This window comes from Malania oleifera, chromosome 7, assembly GCF_029873635.1.
Source record: "Malania oleifera isolate guangnan ecotype guangnan chromosome 7, ASM2987363v1, whole genome shotgun sequence".
Taxonomy (NCBI): domain Eukaryota; kingdom Viridiplantae; phylum Streptophyta; class Magnoliopsida; order Santalales; family Ximeniaceae; genus Malania; species Malania oleifera.
In genome coordinates this window covers 12,364,585-12,383,177 of record NC_080423.1, presented here as the reverse complement: position 1 = coordinate 12,383,177, position 18,593 = coordinate 12,364,585, and the positions used below count along the sequence as shown (strand labels likewise).

At 39.9% G+C, this 18,593-nt stretch overlaps 1 protein-coding gene across 1 annotated transcript; it reads right to left on the bottom strand.

Moving 5' to 3' along the window:
- Positions 1-3,620: 3,620 nt before the first annotated feature.
- On the bottom strand, positions 3,621-4,421 carry LOC131160751 (uncharacterized). The gene has a single exon (XM_058116632.1). It carries the CDS (start codon positions 4,419-4,421, stop codon positions 3,621-3,623), a length of 801 nt encoding a protein of 266 aa, XP_057972615.1.
- Positions 4,422-18,593: the final 14,172 nt, after the last annotated feature.

Here is an 18,593-nt window from a genome sequence, read left to right as displayed (position 1 = left end):
GGCTTGCGACGAGATAAATCTGAGTGTTATAGCAACAGAATGGCTCGCGCTGGGATAAACCCGAGCGTTTTAGCAACATAATGACTCACATCGGGATAAACCCGAGCGCTATAGCAATAGAATGGCTCACGCTGGGATAAACTCGAGCGTTATAGCAATAGAATGGCTCGCACCGAGATAAACCCGAGCGCTATAGCAATAGAATGGCTCGTATTGGGATAAACCCAAGCGTTATAGCAACAAAATGGCTCGCGCCGGGATAAACCCAAGCGCTATAGCAACGGAATGGCTCGCACATGGGATGAACCAAAGGGCAATAGCAACAGAATGGGTCGCGCGCTGGGATAAACCTGAGCGCTATAGCAACAAAATGGCTCGCGCCGGGATAAACCTGAGCGCTATAGCAACAAAATGGCTCTCGCCGAGATAAACTGAGCGCTATAACAATAGAATGGCTCGCACTGGGATAAACCCGAGTGCTATAGCAACGACTGGCTCGCATATGGGATGAACTCAAGTGCTATAGCAATGGAATGGCTCGCACCGGGATAAACCCGAGCGCTATAGCAACAGAATGGCTCGCACTTGGGATGAACCCAAGTGCTTTAGCAATAAATGAGAATTTTAGAAAAAATATTTTGAATGTTAGAGACAAATTTTGGGATCTGAAGGCCTACGCCCCTGTCTTCAAATTGATGTTTCAAAGCATGTCATTCTGTTCATAGGAACAATTGCCTCGGTTTCAAGGTATGTCATTCTGTGTTTGGGGTCAATTGCCCCATCTTCAAGTATTCTCAAGACAAGGATGGCTCAAACGAGGATGCAGAAAAATCATTTTAAAAATCCTATTCAACAGGATAAGTATGAATGATTGGTACTTTATTGCTATATGCATGCATGTTGCTAACTGTGATCTAGGATGCAAGGACATGTATAATACATATGCAATGTGTATTTACCTTATGCAATGCTTAAAATGCATGTTGAAACAAGAACTTTCCAATGTGCCGATAATCGACGGTCTCAACTCTAACTTTAGCCATTTTAAATTCCAATCCAAAATTAGGGTCCCCAAATTGGTTTGTCGAGGATTCGACCCACCATTTGCACCAATTACATTCTTTCAACTTCCACCATGATGTGAAGATACCGGGACTGACTATAGTAAGGCTCAACTCAAAATTTTGCCCCAGTTGCCACTGATCATGGCCAATCATTCATCTTTGCGAAGGCACTAGAATTGACTATAATGAAACTCTTCACGGGATTTTCCCCGGTTACATGCGTCTATAACGGCTCTTGGACTTCTTTTCAAATCTTGTTTGAGCGAATCTCTGAATTGGCTATTTTTGCATGATACTTATTTAATTGTCAAATCATCTTCTAGAGCTTTTAAAGGATGGAAGGGTTTTTGTGGATGAGAAATCATGCATTTTGGACAAATTCACAGAGTCAAAAGGAGATATGCACAAGATAGATGTTTTACTATGTTCATGTCGGAGAGGAGAATTTTATACCAGTAGTCAAAAGCCATGTGATATTGATACTGGTCTTTCAGCTCGGATGACTAGGTTTCTCTCTTTGTTGATTACCCTAGTTTTGTTGAAGGAAATATTCCCTTTATGTATTTTTGATGGGGAACTATTGAAACTTTGTTGTTCTTATCATTTTCCATAGCTTAATGAAGCTTTACCTCTGTTCTAATCTCAAGATGGACTTTAGGACTTGGGACGAAACGTAAGCCTCAGGATACGGGTTCTTAGAAAAATAAGGAAACTCGGACTCAAAACTCCCTTACCCAAATGATATCTTTTGCCCTAGTTTGTGGTGGGGTACTCGCAAAGTATTGACCGAACCTGTCCTTTTGAACAAGCTGCCTACATACCCTTTCGGGATCAGGTCATCACGTACTTCAGACTCAATATTGAGTCTGACAATTCAAGTGAGACAACAATGTATACCAACCTGGTCAAGACTTTGCTTGGGTAGTAATATAGGCTTGAGGATAAAGGTTATTGAAGAAAAAGTCATGATGAGGCTCAAATTTTGTTAATATCATCTAGGGTAATCATTGGTTAAGGATCACATCTTAAGCATGTCCCTTTTCGTTTTCTTTCTATTTTTGCTTTTTCTGCATTTTTCTTTTGCTTTCCCTTTTATGGAGGACACTTTTGACTTTGTTCTCATTTGATCTCCAATTGGGACTAAACCTTTTAAAATTGCCCCAATGTGGGGTGTGATCCTTTGACGGGTTAAATCAAAAATTGATTATTTCAAGCTTAATAAGATTAGCAAGGGATTTTTAGATATTTTTTCTCAGTAGCAGAAAAATGGCCTGCCATCATTTTTTATAGTCAACTATTGTCTCATGCGATCTACCAGACCCCTAAAACCCTCAACCCAGTTTAATTTTGGGAAAATGACTTTTTAGAAGAAAAGGTTTGACTTTCGGGCTCAAGTTGTGTAACAAATGATAAATCTGTGCTTGGTTCTTTTGTGGGAAAACTGATTGGCTAATAATGATCATTTGTCATTTGATCAAAACAGAAGTGATGAGCATCACAAACTTGTGGAACAAACAACACCGTATCATGCTTGTTGACACGCGAATCCATAGGGTGAAGGAAATTATTTCATTTTTAGCATTCCTTTCCCCAACTTGAGTTCTCATCATTTTCACAGCTCATGAATACTGGTATTTTTTTTCCTAATCTTAGCATGAGACACGAGCAAGCAAAAAATCTCAACACTTGAATTCATAATGAAAATGTATAATTTCATTGAACAGAAATGCCACAGAATTAAAAGGAAAAACTAAAATAGCAAAAGCATGATATGAAGTAAATCAAATGGCAAAAGGTTTTCTATTATGGTGATTGAAAAACAAATCAATCTGCTCGGTCATCGGCGGGCTTCTCTTTCCTTTCATGGCTCTCGGACCTTTACTTGCTACAGCCTTCCCCATGGTCAGGTAGGGGATTGCTTTGAACTCCAAGCTGCTTATCATCAAACAATAACCACCCCGCATCCCTCAATGTCTGCACCTTGTTTTTGAATGCACAATAGTGCTCAATGGAGTGCCCAAGAGTATTGGCATGATAAGCACATCGGGCGTCCAGGTCGTACCAACGCAGAAAAGGGGGTGAGACAAGAATCCCCAGAATGGTTGTAACCATGTTTTGTTCCACCAGTTGAGGAAATAGAACTGAATAAGTCATTAGAGCAGGGTCTATCTTCTTGATATTTTTTTAGGCACCCCTTTCTTGTGCTTGGTTAATCGGTTGGGCTAGTATTGGCTCAGGAGAAGCTCTTTGAAGTCCCGCACCTGTTTGCACAACTTGATTAATGGAGGGTCTGAAAGCAAAATTCTTCTTAGGCCACCGATTTTCGGCCCCCTAGTAATAATGCCCCCAGACCATATAAGTCTCCTCATCTTTCTTCCTACCCATCCATCTTTTTCCTGGGTTGGCCTCATTTCCACCATCTCTGACTAAGCCTGCATTGGTGTCAGCTTCTATTCTCCCCCCTGCTGCCATGATATCCATGAAATCATGGGGAGTGGCTCCTCGAAGGTGCATGCAATAGGGGTATTTCAATGTACCCACGAATAACAAGATGGCCTATCGGTCGCTCATAGGGGGATCCATGTGGATCGTCATATCCCTCCACTTGTAAGCATACTCCCTGAATGTTTCAATAGGTTTCTTCTCCATTTCTTGCAGCATCATGCAGCTGGGTGCCATCTCTGTCACATGGCAGTAATGAGTGATAAAGGCGTTGGCCAAGTCTTTCCAAGTGCGGACCCAGGCCTTATTCTGCTGAATGTACAAACGGATGGCAAATCCAGTCAAACTAATCTGGAAACAGTGCATCATTAGTTTTTCATCGTTTGAGTACGCTGTCATGGCTTGACAATACAACCGTAAGTGGGCACGAGGACACCGAGTTCCATCGTACTTTTCAAAATCTGGCATCTTAAACTTCGGTGGTAGAGTGACCTTCGGCACCAAGTAGGGGTTTGTTGGATCAATGGTACCGAATGAATTGGACCCTTCAATGGCCCTTAACCGTTCTTCAAGTATGTCACAGCGATGCTCAGTTTTGATTCTATCTACCCCTATATCTATCATCATTATTAGGGGCATTCCGACTGCTAGGACCCTTAATGTTGGTGCGGTAGGTATGAATAAAGCATTGTTTAGCGGAGGATTTTCTGCGGCCATCGGAGGTTGTGTCGATGTTTGCCCGTGCAATGGGGTGAATCCTGGAGGATAGGCGAGGTCTGACTCTTCCTTAACATTTTGTGGTGGCACAGTCTTACCCTTGTCCATCATCAAATCCAACAGCTTATTCATTTTGCTATTCAGCTCCTCTTGCCACTGTTCCATTCCCAGCATGCTGCTTTCGAATTGTTCCACCATGGTCTTTGTTTTACTCCTGGTATTGTAGTGGTGAGTAGTAGTGGGCTCAATGTTGGAATTCTAGATTTAACTTGACCTGATGGGAAGTCGGAAAGTGATCACCGGCCCATTGGAGAAGAACACGCGTGCATGTATGCATGTAATGCAACCTAAACAATCATTTGGCCAGAGTTCCGGAAAAAACCTCAATGATCCCCTAGATGATCTATTTCCCCTGGATAGGATACTTTAGGAGATAAAATTTGACTTTTTCATAAATAAATTCAGCTTTTCTCAAAACATTGGCCTAGTGATACTAACGCCTAACATGGATGTAGAATGTACACAACACAAAGAATTCTTCAAAACATATATACAATAGTAATCCTAAAATATATATATATTTAAAAAAATAAAAATAAATTAAATTTAAATTAAATTAAATTTAAATTTAAATTTAAAATAATTAATTAATTAATATAATAACTATAATATAATATTATTATGATATATATATATATATATATATAATAAACCTACCTTCCTGAAGTATCTTCCTTCAGGAAGACGAAATATATACAGAGGCAGTTTTTTTTTTCCTTCATCTCCTCTTCCCCCTCTCCCACTCTCCTTCATTTCGTCTCCATTATTCGGCCGATCAAAAATCCGAAAATACCGTTGGACTTTGCTCGCCACCACCGACATTTCAACTAGAGCGGATCTGTTGTTGGAGCGACGTAGGCATAACTCCTAGGGTAAGGTCAAATCTCAAACTTACCTCATTTTTTCTTAAACTATAAGCCCCATTAACAAACAGAAATTTCCAAGAGACTCGTGGGGAGATTCTCTACAATATAGCCGGCGTGCGTTTTTGAATTGGAGCTCCGGGGTACCAATCCTAAATCGGGGGTAAGTTTGATAAATTAGGATTTTATTAGGCTATTTAGGGTATTCAAAACTTAGGGAAATTTCAGAGAAAATACTAGGAATTATGACGAATAATATGGTGAAATTTGAATTTCAGGGTTTCCGGGGTTTTTGAACACCTCGGGTGTAGGCCGGGATGTTATCGGGTTTTTTTAGGAATCGGGTAAGGGAATTAAGTTAAGTCACTAATTTTATGAAATTTGAATCAATTAAATTGTTATTTTTATATAAATTTATTTATTTATTTATTCATTTGGGAATTTAAAGGCTATTTTGGAAACCAACCGTTCAAAATGGATTTTACAAACCTAGGATATATGGTATAGTATTTTTGAATAAAATGAAAGGTGGAAAGCTTGTTTGTTTATATGGATATGTTAAAATGTGAAACTAATCGTGTGGCAGATGATTTAATTTGTATGGATTATTGTATATCTGGATTTGGGATTTTGAAATACTGAATTGTTTGTGAAATACTGGAAATGCTTGTGAAAATACTGGAACTGTTTATAAAATGCAGGAGTTTGAACTAACAGCTAATGGTCAGGTGTTATTTGATTGGCCAAGGGTCAGGATTATTATTTGACGGTCAAGGACACAGTTTTAATTGGTGGCTATAAGCCGGATTGTATTTTGTGGCCAGAGGGCTATGTGTTTGGAATAACAGGAAATATATATGTATTAATATTTTAAATGGTGATTTCTATTATCTAAATTGCATGATATGCTTTAGGAACCCTAGAGACCAGTGTATTATAAGCACGGTACCGTTGCTAGTTAGACCATGTGCACCCACACTATCTGGATAGAAGTGTAAGGGTTCTAGCCGACTGCCTACGTGAGGTTGAAGTAAGGGCGTCAGACCTGCAGTTTTATTATGGATGCCTGCAGATGTGTTTGCAGAGGATGTTGTATTTGACTTTGTTTGGGCTGATCACCCAGGCTTAGTCTAGCTTTTGGGCCGCACAACCCGTGCCATGGGAATGTAAATGGCGTGTTTGTCACAAGGAGTGTCTTATATGCATATTTGTTAATTTATATGAATACGGTTAATTAATAAGATAATTTCGAGGGCTTACTGAGAAATGTAAGTGCCCTAGTAGCAGTAATGGTACTAAAGCAGAAGGAAGCTACTTGTATGGGTGGGTAATCTTTCCTATTGGCTAATTGTGTGTGTGAGTGTAAAATAAGAATGTTTTCATAAATGAGTTTATCTACTTAGTGAACGGGTTATTTTATATACACTAAATGCATGCTGGCCACACACTGACATTAACTTAGTCTTTCCCTTACTGAGTTGTGCCTCACCCCTACTTTACAAACTGTTTTTTTTTTCCAGAGAATCCTAGAGATCGAATCTAGCAGGCTAGAGGAGCTGGGCTAGTGGTGTAAATTTTATGTAAGTAGTGTATAGATAGAGATTTTATTTTTGTTTAGTTTTATGGGATGTAATTATGTGGAAATTGATATGTTTGTGTATAAAGATAGTTAGAACTCTGGTAATGTAATTTGAGGATTTTATATTTTATTTATGCTGCATATGTGTGTTTTATATTTGATGAATAAGGTATCAAATACATTGACGTTTACTAAAGTAGCACTCTGGGCCCACGTGGTGGGTCAGGGTTGTTACAGGTGGTATCAGAGACTAGGTTTGTAAGGTTCTACAGACTTTAAGGATTGATAATTACGAGAGTATAGGTTGAGATAAGATAGGGATAGGAGTAGGTATGTTAAGATGAGTTCTGGTCTGGAAGCTTGGAGGCAGAAATCTATTTACAAACTTCTATGATTTTCTAAATCAGTCATGAGTTTCAGAAAACTATGGTAAATCCATCAATGGTTTTATTTCTAGGCTGAGGAACTGGAACTTGGGAAATTTAGGTTGGAATGTTAGAATGACTGGGTGTGGGTGTGAAGTTAATGTTAGGATGAAGATTTTTACCTCAGGGGTTTTGTGATAGAATTGGAATATGAATTATTAAATTAGAACCCGTATATTATATCAATTCCAGTATTCCATATTTGTATTAATTATGTTAAGGGTGAAATTTTTAAGTCGGGTTATATCCTATTTACATACTGTTAGATAGTGTCATTGTAGTATTTGATACAGGTGTAACCCACTCGTTTATGTCTCGAGGATTTTTTAAACTATATTGGTCAGGGGTTCAACTGTTAGAGATAGAGTTAAGAATAGGCACACCGACAGGGTCAGTGTTAATATGAAGCGGGGTGTTTAGGGATTATCTAGTTGAGATTCAAGGGAGAGTGCTGCTTGCTAGTTTGATAGTCCTTGATATGCATGGTTTTGACATTATTCTGAGCATGGACTGGCTAGCATCCAGCTACGCGAGCATTGACTGTCGGAGGAAGGAGGTGGTATTCAGACCTCCAAAGGAGCAGGAGTTTGTATTTGTGGGGTCGTGTGTGCGTTCAGCACCACGGATCCTTTTGGGCTATCCATGCAAAGAGGTTACTATTGGGGGGATATCAAGGTTACCTTGCAATGGTGAAGGAAGCGTCGAAGGAGGAACTCAAATTGGAAGATATCCCAATAATAAGGGAGTTCTCTAATTTTTTTCCAGAGGATTTATCGGGGTTGCCTCCTAATTATGAGGTGGAATTTGCAATTGATATGATTCTAGGGATAGCACCAAACCCTAAAGCCCCATACATAATGTCTCCAACTGAATTAAAGTAGTTAAAAGAGCAACTATAAAAGCTTCTAGACAGGAGGTTTATCAGACCGAGTGTATTACCCTAGGGTGCACCGGTGTTGTTTGTGAAGAATAAGGACTAGTCAATAAGGATGTGCATTGACTACCAGGAGATTAATAAGGTAACGGTGAAGAACGAGTATCTATTACCCTGAATTGATGACCTGTTTGATTAGCTTCAAGGTACGCAGATTTTCTCTAAAATCGATCTGCGATCTGGATATCATCAAGTGAAGGTTAGATCAAATGATGTATCGAAGACTGCTTTTTAGACTCGGTATAGCCATTACGAGTTCGTAGTTATGCCATTCGGATTGACGAATGCTCCAGCACAGATCTGATGAACAGGGTATTACACGAGTACTTAGACCAATTTGTTATTGTGTTCGTAGATGATATTTTGGTCTATTCAAGGAGTCCTGAGCATGAAGCTCATCTGAAACTAGTACTTCAGGTACTCAGGGAAAAGAAGTTATTTGCTAAACTTAAGAAATGTGAATTCTAGTTAAAGCAAGTTGCATTTCTGGGTCATGTGGTATCCAAGGAAGGAGTTTCAGTGAATCCGAGCAAAGTGGAGACTGTAGTTGACTGGGCAAGGCCAAAGAACGTACAGGAAGTCAGAAGTTTTCTACATTTTGCTAGATACTACCGCCGATTTGTCGATGGGTTCTCCTGATTTTCAGGGTATTTGACACGACTCACAAGAAGAATGTGAAGTTTTACTGGACCGACGAATATGAGCAAAGCTTCTAGGAGTTGAAGCAGTGTCTAGTCACTGCCCCAGTGTTGACCTTTCCATCAGGTGAGGGTGAATTTTTAATTTATAGTGACACATCGCAGAAGGGACTTGGTTGTATTCTAATGTAGTAGAGGAAAGTCATTGCGTATGTGTCTCTCCAGTTGAAAGAGTGCGAAAAGAACTATCCTACGCACAACTTGGAGCTGGCAGCGGTTGTGTTTGCATTGAAGATCTGGCAACACTACCTTTAAAGTGTAAAGTGCGAGATCTTTACTGACCATAAAAGTCTCGAGTATTTCTTCACTCAGAAGGAGTTAAATATGAGGCAGCACAGATGGCTCGAGTTGATAAAGGATTACGATTGTACCATTAGCTATCACCCATGAAAGGCAAACGTGGTAGCCGATGCATTGAGCTAGAAATCTAGGGGTACATTATCCTCATCAGTTATGGCTTCGCACCAGATCGTGATGGACTTGGAGAGGTTGGGTATAGAATTGGTAGAAGGGAATCATCAGGCGTTCATTTCTAGTATGGTGGTTCAACCGACTTTACAAGAGATAATCAGAACAGCTCAGTTGAAAGATGCAGAGTTGATGGAGATTGTAGAGAAGATACAGGATGAGTAGCACACAGACTCTAATGTTGCTGAGGATGGAGTTCTCATATTTCACACTCGATTGTGTGTTCCAGACGACGCAAAGATAAAAAGGATGATTCTAGGGGAAGCTCACCATTCTCTCTATACTGTTCACCTAGGTAACATGAAGATGTATATAGACTTACGTGAAACATTCTAGTGGAATAACATGAAGAGGGAAATTGCTAAATTTGTGGGTCAGTGCTTGATATGTCAGCAGGTGAAGGTAGAACACCGGAGGCCAACGGGACCACTTCAACCACTAGACATCCTTACATGAAGGTCAGAGCATATCTCAATGGATTTTGTATCGGGATTGCCTTCAGTGTTGCATGGGCAGAATGTCATATGGGTAGTGGTTGACAGATTGATGAAGACTGCCCATTTCATTCCAGTTAGAACCAGTTATTCCATGGATAAGATAGCAGAACTCTATGTTCAAGAGATAGTCATAATACATGGCGTTCTCGTGTCCATCATATCAAATCGGGATTTGGGTTCACTTCCCATTTCTAGAAGAGTTTGTAGGGAGCGTTGGATTCCCAACTCACTTTTAGTACTGCATTTCACCCTTAGAAGGATGGACAGCCCGAATGAACCATTCTTGAGGTTATGCTACGGCCATGTGTGTTAAATTTTAGTGGTAGTTGGACCCAATATCTATCATTGATTGAGTTTGTATAACAGTCACCAGGCCAGCATTGGAATAGCACCATATGAGGCTTTGTTTGGTCACCGATGCCGATCTCCGTTACGCTGGGATGAAGTAGGCGAACGGCAGATTTTGAGATCAAAACTTGTTCAGCAGGCCTCTGTAAAGGTCGAACTTATCAGGGAAAGGATCAAGGCAGCCCAAAGTCGGCAGAAGAGTTATATAGATACTCACTGATGAGAGCTAGAATTTGAAATAGGTGATATGATATTCTTAAAGATTGCTCCAATGAAAGGGGTGATGAGGTATGGAAAGAAGGGTAAGCTGAGCCCTAGATACATTGGGTCGTTTGAGATCCTGGAGAGGATTGGTTCGGCGGCGTACAGGATAGCACTACCCCCGAAACTGCCTAGGATACATGACGTGTTCCACGTGTCCATGTTGAGGAGGTATGTTCCAGACCCCTCACATGTGATCAGTTATGAGTCGTTGGAATTAGGGATACTCTAGCATACGAGGTGGTACTAGTTCAAATTTTGGATCGAAAAATACAAGAACTGCGTACTAAGGATATACCGTTAGTGAAGGTGTTGTGGCGAAATCATGCAATTGAGCAGGCTTCTTGGGAGTTAGAAACAAAAATACGCTAGAAGTACCCATAGCTGTTCAACGAGGGCTAGTGCCAGACGAGTAAGGGTATGGTTGTATATAGAGGGATCAAAGTAGGTTGTGTGGTTAGTTGTGTATAGTTTTAATTATGGATAGTCTTTGGGAAAATTTGTTATGATTGTTGTAACTCCTCAAAGGTAGTATTGTAACCACGGTATTCCTCCGTTATAAGTGAGGGTAGTTAATAAACATGAGATGGGGCCACTATGTGGGTGGCTAGTGACTCTTCTATAGACAGAGATCGTAAATTAAGGAGATAATTGGTAAGAGTTAACAAATTTTGAGGACAAAATTTTTGTAAGGATGGGAGAATGTAATAATCCTAAAAAAAAATATTAAAAAAATTAAATTAAAATTAAATTAAATTAAATTAAAATTTTAAAATAAATAATTAATTAATTATTAATTATTAATTAAATAATATAATATAATAATAATATAATATTATTATGATATATATATATATATATATAAACCTACCTTCCTGAAGGATCTTCCTTCAGGAAGACGAAATACAGATGCAGATTTTTTTTTCCTTCATCTCCTCGTCCCCCCTCTCCCACTCTCCTTCATTTCGTCTCTATTATTCGGCCGATCAAAAATTCGAAAATACCATTGGACTCTGCTCGCCGCCACCGACATTTCTACTAAAGCGGATCTTTCGTAGAGCGGCGTAAGCATATCTCATGGGGTAAGGTCAAATCTCAAACTTACCTTAATTTCTCTTAAACTATAAGCCCCATCAACGACGTAAATTGTCAGGAGACTCATGGGGAGATTCTCTACAATCTAGCCGGAGTAGGTTTTCGAATTGGAGCTCTAGGGTACCAATCCTAAATCAGGGGTAAGTTTAATAACTTAGGCTTTTATTAGGCTATTTAGGGTATTCAAAACTTAGGAAAATTTTAGGAAAAGTACTCTAAGAAATATGACGAATAATATGGTGAAATTTGAATTTCAGGGTTTTTAGGGTTTTTGAACACCTGGGGCGTAGGCCGAGGTGTTATCGGGTTTTTTCAAGAATCAGGTAAGGGAATTAAGTTAAGTCAGTAATTTTATAAAATTTGAATCAATTAAATTGCTATGTTTATATAAATTTATTTATTTATTTATTTATTCATTTGGAAATTTAAAGGCTATTTTGGAAACCAACTGTTCAAAATGGATTTTACAAACCTAGGATATATGGTATGGTATTTTTGAATAAAATGAATGGTGGAAAGCTTGTTTGTTTATATGGATATGTTAAAATATGAAAAAAAAAATCGTGTGGCAGATGATTTAATTTGTATGAATTATTGTATATCTGGATTTGGGATTTTGAAATATTGAATTTTTTGTGAAATACTGGAAATGCTTGTGAAAATACTGGAACTATTTATGAAATGCAAGAGTTTGAACTAACAGCCAATGGTCAGGTGTTATTTGATTGGCCAAGGGCCAGGATTATTATTTGACGGTCAAGGACCGAGTTTTAATTGGTGGCTATAAGCCGAATTGTATTTTGTGGCTGGAGGGCCATGTGTTTGGAATAAAATGAAATATATATATATATATATATATATATATATGAATTAATGTTTTAAATGGTGATTTCTATTATCTAAATTGCATGATATGCTTTAGGAACCCTAGGGACCAGTGTATTGTGAGCACGGTACCATTGCTAGTTAGACCATGTGCACCCACACTGTCTGGATAGAAGTGTAGGGGGTCCAGCCGACTGCCTGCGTGAGGTTGAAGTAAGGGCATCGGACCTGTAGCTTTGCTGTGGATGCCTGCAGATGTGTTTGCAGAAGATGTTGTATTTGACTTTGTTTAGGTTGATCACCCACGCTTAGTCCAGCCTTCGGGCCGCACAACCCGTGCCATGGGGATGTAAATGGCGTGTTTGTCACAGAGAGTGTCTTATATACATATCTATTAATTTATATGAATACGGTTAATTAATAAGATAATTTTGAGGGCTTACTGAGAAAGGTGAGTGTCTTGGTAGCAGTAATGGTACTAGAGCAGAGGGAAGCTACTTGTATGGGCGGGTAATCTTCTCTATCTTCGGCTAATTGTGTGTGTGAGTGTAAAATAAGAATGTTTTCATAAATGAATTTATCTGCTTAGTGAACTGGTTATTTTCTATACACTAAATGCATACTGGTCACACACTGACATTAACTTAGTCTTTCCTTTACTGAGTTGTGCCTCACCCCTACTTTACAAACTGTTTTTTTTTTTTTTCAGAGAATCCTAGAAATCGAATCTAGCAGGTTAAAGGAGCCGGGCTAGTGGTGTAAATTTTATGTAGGTAGTGTGTAAATAGAGAATTTAGTTTAGTTTTTTTATATAGGATGTAATTATGTGGAAATTGATATATTTGTGTATAAAGATAGTTAGAACTCTGGTAATGTAATTTGAGGATTTTATATTTTATTTTCGCTGCGTATATGTGTTTTATATTCGATGAATAAGGTATCAGATATGCTAACGTCACTAAAGTAGCACTCTGGGCCCACATGGTGGGTCAGGGTCGTTACACATGGGTTACAATATGTGGAGAAGGATGTGGCTTTTGTCCCGACCCTGGGGAAGGTATGTACATAGGGTTCTCTGAGGTTCTACCCTAGGCAAGGGATTATGGACAATCATGTGCAGTTAGGCTCTAATTCCTATTGTCAACAAGTTCCCGGATTGAAATTTTACCCTCCCTCACAGAGGTCTGGACAAAGCTCGCACTAAACGTAGTGGATTGCGGGTCCCCATAGGCCATGCCACATGGGAACTGGCACTATTACACTCATTTCTAATCCTAGCAAGTGAAAGTCCGGATATAGAGTTGTGAAGGTGTGTGAGTTTAATAATTTCAACCTACACCATCTACCCCCTCTACCCCATATACATCCATTATTCAGAATAAAACACATGCTTAACCAAACAACAAAGAAAACGAAGCAACATTCTTATTCAAGATACAACTAAACACATGCTTAACAAAAACAATCAGGACTAATCACATGCTTATTCAAGTACCAAAGCAAGCAAAGCATTCACAATTATTCATGCAACCAAATTATTAATGTTTACAAAAATGAAAGTGAGTAATCAAGAAGGCTTATTTAGATTTGAAATCAGGATAATTCTCAATTAATCATTGGCTCGACTCTCAAGCATCCCCAGCGGAGTCGCCAAGCTGTCGCGACGTCCCGGACCCTGCCCAGAGAGCAACCATTCTCTTGCGCATAAAATGTAGGTTCAACTGCGAATTGGGAGAAACGGAATGTGTGATTTTGAAAAATTATTTTTCGTGGAAAACGATGTGTGATGGAGTTGCCACTAACCTTTTGAAGTGCGGTTAGAATACTTGATTGCTACCCCGTTAGGGGTAGAATCGACCTGCATTATCAGAGTTGGGATCGGGAGTACGGTTACGTGAGGGGAAGGTATTAGCACCCCCTACACGCCCGTTCTTACGAATGGTACCAGATTGATCAAAAATTATCCCGAAATAAATGTAATAAGCCTTTTAAAATTACTCCCTTTCAAAAATCAAAAGAATGAAAAAACTAGATAGGTATTCCCTCAAAACCGAGACAATCCAATACTCTGAAGAATCCATGCCCTTCGTTGCAATCATCAGGAAGAAAAATCAAAAATAGGATACAAAATACGCTCCCGAGGGTTTTGAAAGCTGTAGATTTTTCTAAGTAAGAAAATATTATTCCGGGAGGTTTTTATAGTTTGTTTGGGATGAAAATGATTTTTTGTGCCTAAAAAAATATTTTTGTGATTTTTCCTAAGTGAGAAAACTTTTTTTGTGATTTTTTCCCAAACTTTAGAATAGCACAAAATAAAATCATGAAAATCAAAGCATGCAAATTTTTTTTTTTTATTTTTTTTGAGATTTTTTGTGATTTCTTGTGGACTTTATGGATATAATAATACACAAGTGAAATGGAGAAAACTATTATGAATCGGTTCTGGGAATGATGAACCGGTCAAACGTTGATCGGTACGGGGGAAAACCAATTTAAGTTCTTGGTCGAGACCATTAGTCAACACGCGTTGCCTTATGCGTGGGTTGTGTATGTTTAGGTGCACGTTAGGCTATGCAAGTGATGCATGAGATGTGTGTGAGCATAAATGCATGACCATGTGTATACATGGATGAGCACGCGCATGGACGCGTGTGCATGCGTGAATGAGCATGTGCACGAATATGCGTGCATGCATGAATGAGCACGTGCATGAATGTGTGTGCGTGCGAGGATGTGCGCGCGTATGAATGCATGTGCATGAATGTGCGCATGTAAGAATGAGTACGTGTGTGTGGGTGGTATAAGTACGGTGCACGTACATGCATGAATGCATGGCCATGGGTACGCGGGGACATAGATTCATGTATGACCGTATGCATGCATGTGCATGAGTATGTGAATGTATGTGTGTGTGAAGGCATTGAGTGCATGCAAGTACATGCATGTGTGCATGAGAGTGTTACGTACATGTATGTACATGAATGTGTAACTATGTGAGTGTGTGGATGTGTTCATGTATGCATGTGTGTACATGAACTTTGTGAATGAGTTTATGAGTATGAGTGCGTATATATGATTTTGATGTATGAATTTATTTTGAACTAATGAAAACTAACCTAAACATTTTTTATTTTTTATTTTTTTTTATTTATTTTGTGTTTTAAAAGAGCCTACATATTTTCCTAATCTTAAAATATTTTTTGAATTTTTCTCTAATTTTTATGAATTTTTGGGATTTTGTGAGTTATTAAAATGATTAAAATAACAAGGGCTGAACAGGTTCCGCACCGGTTCAGTGGAAGGCACTGGTTTCAGAGAAGAACGTGGCACGAGGTGAGTGGATGATGAGGTCATACCCAGATTGATGGCAAGAATAAATCCTAAACGTCCATGGGGAGAGATGATCGGAGAGTTGATGAGAGACCATGTAGGGGGCGCTGGACGTGTGGAAGATGGAGGCGCCAAGCGTCTATCTCCGAGTTTTTTCCTGTTTTATTTTTAAAATAAAATAAAATATTTAATAATACTCTGTTTGGGAAAAAATTTCTCAAACTAATGCTTACGTAATCTCGCAGGACCATGCTGCGAGACTTTAAGCTGATGGATGAATCGAAAGGTGACGCGTGGCATGGGTAGCAGTTTGGGATGTAAACAAATATCGCGGTTAGTCCTGCGAGATTTGCATGGGGCGCCCTGCTTCTCTCTCAGCCTTCCTCCTCTACCGGCCGTTGCACCCTCATCTACCCAACAAACCAGCTGATACTTGGATGACATTTCAATGGAAGAAATTTAAGAATTTTAATTTCTCAAACATAAAGGCTCCGAGCAATGGGAACAGCGAGGAGACGCCGACCAGGTGTTGACGTTCTTGGCAGCGGTGGCGAGTGGCTCGTGGAGACCCGTCGTGAGGTACATGATGAGGTTCCCCGCCACGCCGTAGTACGAGAATCGCTCCGCCGTTCCACGGTTGCGTATACAAATTAAATGTGTCGGAGAACTGAAAATTGAAACTGAGAAATTAAATTAAAAATTGAGAAGTCTCTGTTTCACCCTTCCTCCTCTGCCGACCGTTGCACCCTCATCTACCCAACAAAGAAATGCACTGCATGACCCATGGCCATAACTCATAATTATAATATTAAAATAGTATGTCAGCTGATACTTGGAATTCAATGAAAGAAATTTAAGAATTTTAGTTTGATAGTTGAAAGTTGATACTCTGTTTCAACGTCTTGTCTTCATGGACAGCTCTGTAACTCCAGTCATGAACATCAACGAAAATGAAGAACTGAACACGAGCGTACTCAACGGGGTCGCCTCTCCTCCCCACCAAAACCCCAACAAGGGCGGCTGGAAATCCGCCATTTTCATAATCTGTAAACCCCCAATTCCTTACTTCTCCGACCCATTCCGTTTAATTTCTCAGTTTCAATTTTCAGTTCTTTGACACATTTAATTTCAAATTTTCTCAATTTTTAAAATTTTCCATGTTTGTATACGCAGCCGTGGAAACGGCGGAGCCGATTCTCGTACTACGGCGTGGCGGGGAACCTCATCACGTACCTCACGACGGGTCTCCACGAGCCACTCACCACCGCCGCCAAGAACATCAACACCTGGGTCGGCGTCTCCTCACTGTTCCCATTGCTTGGAGCCTTTATGTTTGAGAAATTAAAATTCTTAAATTTCTTTCATTGAAATGTCATCCAAGTATCAGCTGGTTTGTTGGGTAGATGAGGGTGCAACGGCCGGTAGAGGAAGGCTCAGAGAGAAGCAGGGCGCCCGTGCAATTCTCGCAGGACTAACCTGCGAGATTTGTTTAATTCTCAAATTCAAAGCGGTAACACGCGTCACCTTTCTATTCGTCCTCCGTATTCAAATCTTGCAACTTAATACTGCGAGATTACATAAGCATTAGTTTGAAAAATTTTTTCCCAAATAGAGTATTATAAAATATTTTATTTTATTTTAATAATAAAATAGGAAAAAACTCGTCTATCTCCTAGTGATCCAAAATAAAAATCTCTTTTTATATTTATTATTATTATATATTTTCTTTTCATTTTGTTCCCCCATCTTCTTCCCTTTTTTCATTCTCTTCTGAAATTCCCATTCTTCTTTCGAATTCCTCCAACCGCAGCCGCTCCCTCTCAAATTTAACTCATCTCTCAGACCTCACCTTATCGGCCAAAGCCCCCTTGCTCTTGGCGCTGTTCATCCCTCTGTACATTCCTCTCTTACTCGAGACCCCGCTATCCCTTGGCGATCAACATCTTTTGGCAGCTCTAGTTCCTTCTGCCGTGTGCGGTTCCAGTTCGCCGCCGCCGTTCGTTGCTTATGTTCCAGCACCAGTGTCGAAGCTCGCCGTCGTTTAGAGCTATGAAGCCGAAGCCCTTTTTTGCCCACTCCTCTACAGCTCTCTTCTTCCACAAGTTCCACACTCCCCCTTCACAAGACGCCTTGACACTCTTCAGGATCACGACCAACAGACACCTCTATTTATTCCAACAATGGCCTAAATTTGAATGTGTAGCGTGGTTGCTCCCTCGTTCGATGAAGCTGGAGTTTGCGGTTCAAATTCAAATCGAGTGCTTGAGGAAGACTGCAGACCCAAACTGAGGGTTCCCAGGCTCGAGATCCGTCCAAGTGGGGGGACTTTCAAAGGATGAGCATTTCCATTTCCTTTATTTTTATTTATGTTTTATTCAACTTTTTTCCTTCTGCTTTCGGGACTTTGGGATTGGGTGCCGGATTATGTATAGATCTGTTATGAATTTAGATTAAAAGGAAGATCAATGTACTTACTCGTGCCTTAGTGTTTGGGTGTGCTCTCTGAATCCCAGATTTACTAAGGTTTAGTTTGGGATTTAGGGTTTCGAGTGTCTTGGGGTAGGTTAAAGATGGAGACGAGTTGACTCATCTTTGATCGGGTGAGTAGTAATGAGTTGACTCGTGTGAGTTGACTCAGAGGGTCACGCGACTCCGGGTGATTCTGAGTGGGGTGAGGCATGTGTGAATGGACATGTAAGGTCTAGTTGGCTCATGGGCTTGGTCTGAGTTTTCAAATGGGCCTGGGAGTGTTTGGAAAATGGTCTTCAGGCTATTTTGAGACAGGCTGGGGGATCTTCAAAATGGGTCGAGTTGAGATTCTGTGACAGGGGCCTGGGTCAAATATTCTGGGAATTGGTTGGGTTCTTGGGTCTTTTAGAAAATGGGCTTTACTCAAACTGGGGCTGGGGAATTTAAAATTTCAAGTAGGGCCTGGGATTTTGAAATGAATTGTGGACTTGGGGGAGTTCACCAGGAATTGGATTGGT

Excerpts from the sequence above, each read along its gene's own strand:
- LOC131160751 (XM_058116632.1), bottom strand. The coding sequence starts at position 4,421 with ATGGTGGAACAATTCGAAAGCAGCATGCTGGGAATGGAACAGTGGCAA.